Genomic DNA, 7,500 nt, shown 5'->3' with positions numbered 1-7,500 from the left:
ACATATATACATATATATGTATATATGTATATATGTATATATATACATATATACACATATACACGTATATATACATATATATATATATATATATATATATATATATATATATATATATATGTTTGTATATATATATATATATATATATATATATATATATATATATATATATATATAGATGAACATATATCACAAGCACACGTGATTTTAATTAATGTAAATATCACCCACGAATGGCATTTAATACCGAATTCTCTCTTGAGAATATATATCCACTTGGAATTCATTTTATGGTAACAGCTTCTGGCCGGGTGGGGATTCGAACCACCACCTGTACGGCTGAAAACCATGCTGGCAGGGACCCTACCGACTGAGCTATCAAGAGAGACTAGGGTCCCTGCCAGCATGGTTTCCAGCCGTACAGGTGGTGGTTCGAATCCCCACCCGGCCAGAAGCTGTTACCATAAAATGAATTCCAAGTGGATATATATTCCCAAGATAGAATTCGGTATTAAATGCCATTCGTGGGTGATATTTACATATATATAGATATGTGTGTGTGTGTGTGTGCGTGCGTGCGTGCGTCTGTCTGTATACCTTTGCATATCTGCTGATTTATATCTCGCGTAAAACAGGATTCAATGACACTGAGCCTGGGTGAGTTTCTATTAATCTAGTTATTCATAAAGGACTCATAATGCATCCAAGGACAGTCATTGTAGTCTCTTGTGCTCCTTCGTCCTCGAAAGGACGTCTCAAGGATTCGCTACGAGAGAAACCATCCGTTTCTGAGGATTAAAACTTTAATACCCGGATTTTTATCCAAACTTCAAGGAAAATTATTTATGAAAAATATGAACTTTCTGTCGTATCCTGTTCTTTTTTATTAAGTGTTTGGGAAGCTGTGTTATTATTATTGTTATTTTTATCATAAGTAGTAGTAGTAGTAGTAGTAGTAGTAGTAGTAGTAGTAGTAGTAGTAGTAGTAGTGCAAAATTATACAAAAAGTTAAGAACACAGAGATGACAGGAAAAGAATAAAAGATTCATCTGCATTATTATTATTATTATTATTATTATTATTATTATTATTATTATTATTATTATTATTATTATTATTATTATTATTATTATTAATACTTTCCCTTTGATTTCAGATCTTCCTACCTCGTCGGCCCCTAACCATGGCTGCGAAGCTAAGGATTGCGTTCCTCTGCAGCAGTGTTCGAATCTGGTCCAGCTTCTTCGAACACCTTCCAGCGACAGCATAAGAAAATTGCAGGCTGCCACCTGCTTTATAGAACGTTCGATTCCTATGGTTAGTTTATTATTATTATTATTATTATTGTTATTATTATTAAAGATGAAACTACAAGAGAGATCATTCGAGTGCCATATGTGGATGACATCATAGTGAGGGGTAGATGGAGATAGTTTGAGCATGCTTTTCGCACTCCCGGAGAGAGATTAGTTCAGCAAACTTTCAACTGGTCTCCACTAGAAGAGTTGGAAGACTCAGGCTTACATGGATGAGGAATATGAAGTGCGAAGTAGGAGATGATGAATAGATAAGTAATGATTTAAAAGCTCAAGATAGAGAAGACTGGCAAAATCTAACCGAGACCTTTTGCGTCAATAGGCGTAGGAGGAGATGATGATGATGATGATCATTTGTCAACACTCATTGTACAACAAAATCAAAGGCTTTCCTCAGAAGAGAAAACGGAAAACAGAACATACATAAATAGGATAATTAATAAATAAGTATATCTATGTAATTAAACATAAGTGTTACAATTATAGTCTAGGTCTGGTCGTTTAGATCTGTCAACTAGGCCAGTGTGAATAAAGGTAATTGGTCTGAGCTGTTTCTATTTCTATATCTGTCCTATAAACTGCTGACTGAAAAGAAATAAGAGCTGGTTCAATATTTACATATGTAGCAGCGTTGCCACATCTAATTTATCAAACGATCTAAGATTGAAGACTGTCTAGCTTGATTGGAAACGTGGCACCACTGCTAATCATGAGCAAGTCTACAAGAAGGAAAATCTGAGGCTGTCTTCAACTTGGGAATATTACCAATTAATCGCACCTGACTTCTCATACGAGTAGATCGTGCGTTGGTACAATATTTGCTCAATCTCAAAATAAACAACAGTAGCAAATGCGTATTCATTGTGTTCACTTTTTTTTTTTTTTTTTTTTTTTTTTTTTTTTTTTGTTCAATACAATTTTCTTCGGCTATGTTATTTGGATTCTAATATTAAATTTACCATAATTCACTATTTCAACGTCAATCTATCTTGCATATATTGTGCACTCTTTGGGAATTTGAAATAAAGCTTTGTTATTTCTTACTCTTATGTCTATCTTTTAGATAAATTTAGATCTAATTTGATATATTTATATCTATTGGTGTACGTCGACGACTTGATTTAGATAAAAAATGCAGGATATGACTCTCACATTACATATATGCAAAACTATCCGATTTTTTCCTTTCTATGAATTAGTGTTATCAATTGAAACCATTTGCTTACGTAATCCGGTGGAATCTTTCTTAATTCATAGTGCGTATCTCATTCAATCAAAAGGAAATTAACCCTGTTTTTCATTTCAACAGGTATGCTGCCAAGTCAAGAGAGCTATCAAACCTCCAAGTAACAAACTGATCCCAAGTAAGGCTGGGTCCTGCGGCCAAGGAACCACCAACGGACTGTCAAGGATTTTCGGGGGCCAAGAAGCCCCAATTAACGGTTACCCTTGGATAGTAGCTATGGGATATTCAGGTAGGTTCGCTCAGAGTTATAAGGTAAAAAGAATCTTGATCTGCTGAAGGTTCAGAGTATGGGGACAACTGATGCTTCAGAATACATCTTCTTCCGAAGATTTAGAATATGTAATGTGACAAATATTAGATCACGTGATTTACTGAAGATTGATATTACGCAGTCTTTTGAAGGTTTATAATATATAATTAATCTGTTAAAGAATAGATTACGTGATCTTCTGAAGACTCAGAATACGTAATCTACTGAAGTTCCAGAATATGTGAGCTATTGAAGATTCAGACAGAAGACGTGACCTACTGAACATATATTTAAAGGATTTAATATCCACATGTACGTGTTTTGTTAGTTTGTTGGTCCTTATAGTCATTACGGATTGTATCAGAATTCACAAGGAGTTAACTGAACAACCGTGCTGAGATTATAATTTAGGTGAAAGATAAATATAAAACTCCGCAGATTGAAAGAATTTACAACATTCTTCTGGATAGACAGGTTTTGAAAAAAAGGTATACTTTTAATATGTCAATTTCCTGTGCATCTGAAGAAGAGATAGATCGAACAGGTTTCTCAAAAGTAAATTTGAAGGCAAGAATCATACCTAAAATTATAAATGAACTGCATATAGTTAGAGAAACAGTAACAATGGAAAAAAAATGTCATTGGGAAGCATCCTATGTCATTAATCTGCTTGCAATTGTACTTTGATTTTTGTTAGGATTTTACTGCATTTCCCATAATTTGCAACATTCACTAATTCAGACTTAGATTTCTGTGAGTGATTCACTAACGACAAGACTTCTCTCAGGATATGGACCTACTTTGTTTAACACATCGGGGATAGATCTCTTTCTCGGCCAGCAACAACTAAACAAATAGGACCCCACACCCATACACTATACATATATATATATATATATATATATATATATATATATATATATATATATATATATATATATATATATATATATATATATATATATATATGTTTGTATATGTATATATATACAAAAAATTACATATATACAAATATATGTGTTATTATTATCATTATTACTAACCGAGCCGGAACTATCGCTAAGAAAGTAGGATGCCACTACCCGGAAGGGCTGCATTAAGTAACAAAGTGCGGAAAGTAAATGCAGAAGTAACAAATAAACTATAAATAGGAATTAATGTAATAATATGAATGTATCAAGATTAGATGTATTAAATTTTTGAAGAACATATTAATGCCAAAAGCTTTGCATATCCACGCGTATATGATGCAAAAGTATACATACCTCCAGAAGATATAAGGCAAAAAAACTTGCGAAGCTCTAACCGTTGTTGGAAAAGTAAGATGCTACAAGCCCATAGGCTCCAACAGGGATAATAGCCCAGCGAGAAAAGGAAATAAGGAAAAATAAAATATTTTATGAATAGTAACAACATTAAAAAATAGGAAGAGAAATAAGATAGAATAGTGTTGACGAGTGTACCCTCAAGCAAGAGAACTCTAACCCAAGACAGTGGAAGACCATGGTACAGAGGCTATGGCACTACCCAAGACTAGAGATCAATGGTTCAAATTTGGAGTGTCCTTCTCCTGTAAGATCTGCTTACCATAGCTAAAGAGTCTCTTCTACTCCTTACCTAGAGAAAAGTAGCCACTGAATAATGATAGTGCTGTAACCCTTTAGGTTGAGAAGAATTGTTTGGTAATCTCAGTGTTGTCAGGTGTATGAGGACAGAGGAGAATATGAAATAAAATAGGGCAAACTATCCGGTGTATTTGTGGGCAAGGGGAAAATGAACTGTAACCAGAGAGAAGAATACAATGTAGTATTGTCTACGGGCTCTAGCCAGTCAAAGGACTCCATAACTCTAGTGGTAGTATCTCAACGAATGGCTGGTGCCCTGGCCAACCTACTATCTATTCTATACCTTTGAAACAAGATAAAAAGGCACGTGATGTTGATCACTTCTCTGTCCGAAATATTGTGAACAGTATCTTTTTATTTCTTTCTTCATCTAGATATTTGAGTGATAGAATAACCTTGTTTCTTTTCATTTTAAAGCTATGATCTGATTAATTATATCCTCTGGGAAAATATATTATAATGTATTTATTAGCGATAAGATTACGTTATTATTATTATTATTATTATTATTATTATTATTATTATTATTATTATTATTATTAGTAGTAGTAGTAGTAGTAGTAGTAGTAGTAGTAGTAGTAGTAAAAGAAAAATTATTTTGGGAATTAATTGTAATCATCAAACTATTTTAGCTGTTGTTTCTCCTGTCATTTAAAGACATAACAGGAAGATTTGTCATTATTATTATTATTATTATTATTATTATTATTATTATTATTATTATTATTATTATTATTATTATTATTATTATTATTATTATTATCGGCAGAAATTGGGTTTGGAAATATTCAGTACCACTGCGCAGGCTCCATCATAAACGAGCGATACATATTAACAGCGGCCCACTGCGTTTCTCCATCAGTGCTGAATCTGAAGAAATTGTAAGTAAATATTTATGAAATTGACTCGGTAACAAAATGCGTTTCGGATTTCACTTTAACCGTTACTGGACAAGACTAACTAGCTTTCTAATTTCCCCTGCTATCGGTCTGTGATACTTCAAACTGCTTGATCAATGTGTAAATTTTTTCGTTCTATGTTCCTCGTTGCTCACTCCAAAACACTAAGATTGTGGGAATGTTCCTTGTTGGGCAGACTACAAGATGTGTAAATGCAAAGCGCTGCAATCTGCAGAAGATTCATTGTCAATAGTTACCTCCTACATAGACAGCACAGCTTACATACTTATATTTTCAAGCTCCATAGCCTATCTAATATATCGGGCAACTTCTTTGGTTAGTGGTTCTAATTTCTTTAATGCTAAATTTTCTTAATTACAGCTAAACATATGCTCAGTTGTATCATCTGCCTCTCTATACAACTCACATAGTCTATCATTTTTCTTCCTGTTTCTATAATTTTCTTTAAAGTCTTCATTATTATTATAGCTCCCCTAGTGTTAAATTCGCCTATGTAATCTCTTCTGCCATTATTATTTACAAACCTCAACCTGGTCATTTCTACTTTCTTTTCTATTTTTCTTTGAATTTCATTTGCCACTTTACATTCTATTTCTTCTTTGAGTTCTTGCTTTCTATACATTCTTTCTTCTTCAATTTCAATATAATATTGATTGCATATTTCTAAAAGACTTCCTATATGGTTCCCCTATTTGATCTTCCACTATTTCCTCAATTAGTCGTTTATCATTTGATGTAATGATATTATGTAAATAATATCACCTTTTTATGCTAAATTCTATTCTCAAGTGGCCATATTCCTGTTTCTGATATTAACCCCCGATAATGTGTAGTTGCAACTTGTTCAAACATTCCTTTCTTGTACTGCACAGGTTCTTGCTCTTTCATTTCAACACTATATCTCTGCTCCTTTGTTCTGGTAAGCGGTACAGGGATGTGCTCTCCACACCTGCCATGTTGGTCACTATTAAGGTATCACAATTACCTATAATTCATAACAACTCCCTCCAATGGATTTTGCTCCGCCCTGGCTCACTTTGCTCGCAGTTAAACATAACCTCACTGCTCATTTGTTCTGGCAAGTGGTACATTGATGAGCTGTACACGGCAATCATGTGGGTCATTATTTGGGAGGGTCTCGCACCAATCAGGAGGCGAGACCGCTAGCTCATGTTCAGTGCGTGTGGGGAAAGGGCTGTGATTAGGCATCTCCATAATTATACATAATTATTATATTTGCCATCATTAATTATCTGCCTTTTATAAGAAATATTTTCTTTAGAAAGAGTGAGAACGAGAGATAGCGCGTTTCTGTATTTTGGGAAAAGGAACTTTTTGGGATTATCTTTCTCTGATCACGCAATAACAATCATGACTCAGAGCTGAAACACTTAGGCTAATATACATATCCTTTTTTATTTATACAGTACTTTTCTTAGAGTGGTGGGCATGTTCATAGATGATAGTATGTAGATGAGAAGCTGTAGTATGTTAAGCACTTTCTAAGCAGTAATTTAGCTCACTTTAAAGTTAGGGGACTATTCAAATAATGTTTTTTTTCACTATATACTATTTCCTAATATATATCTGCACATAATCTTTTAAAATTTACACTTTCATATAAGGGATGAGCTTACTCTTCAAGAATGATATACTCATCCATTTTCTTTATATGGTACTGAGTTATGCAATGAGTAGGCCTACATAATTTCTCAATATCCACATTACTTGATATTCTAGGGAAATCATTACCATTGGGGAATGGGACTTGGCTACCAGCCGGGACTGCCAGAGGACCTCAACAGGCCTAGAACTGTGTGCTCCTCCTTCCAAGAATTTCACTTACGAGGAAATCGTCATACATCCCAAGTACAACACCCGGGCACCATACTCCGATGACATCGCTCTCATCAGGCTGTCTTCACCCATTGACTTTTCAAGTGAGTTCACTGTGTATATATATATATATATATATATATATATATATATATATATATATATATATATATATATATATATATATAGTATATATATATGTGTGTATATGTCTATGAATGAATGTACATAAAGGACTATATATATATATATATATATATATATATATATATATATATATATATATATATATATATATATATATGTG

The 7,500-nt window shown here is 33.4% G+C and overlaps 1 protein-coding gene across 1 annotated transcript in view; it reads left to right on the top strand.

Annotated features, from left to right (window-relative positions):
- Positions 1-7,500, top strand: part of LOC137654298 (CLIP domain-containing serine protease B4-like) — a 22,021-nt gene that overhangs the window by 10,303 nt on the left and 4,218 nt on the right. Inside the window, exons 3-6 of the mRNA XM_068387924.1 lie at positions 1,157-1,317; positions 2,626-2,791; positions 5,207-5,318; positions 7,098-7,297. Coding sequence (XP_068244025.1) covers positions 1,157-1,317; positions 2,626-2,791; positions 5,207-5,318; positions 7,098-7,297 — 639 coding nt within the window. The remainder of the gene's footprint in view (positions 1-1,156; positions 1,318-2,625; positions 2,792-5,206; positions 5,319-7,097; positions 7,298-7,500) is intronic.

Source organism: Palaemon carinicauda, chromosome 15, assembly GCF_036898095.1.
Source record: "Palaemon carinicauda isolate YSFRI2023 chromosome 15, ASM3689809v2, whole genome shotgun sequence".
NCBI classification, from domain to species: domain Eukaryota; kingdom Metazoa; phylum Arthropoda; class Malacostraca; order Decapoda; family Palaemonidae; genus Palaemon; species Palaemon carinicauda.
Note: the sequence above shows the minus strand (reverse complement) of the source record. Positions and strands in the feature narration are given on the sequence as shown.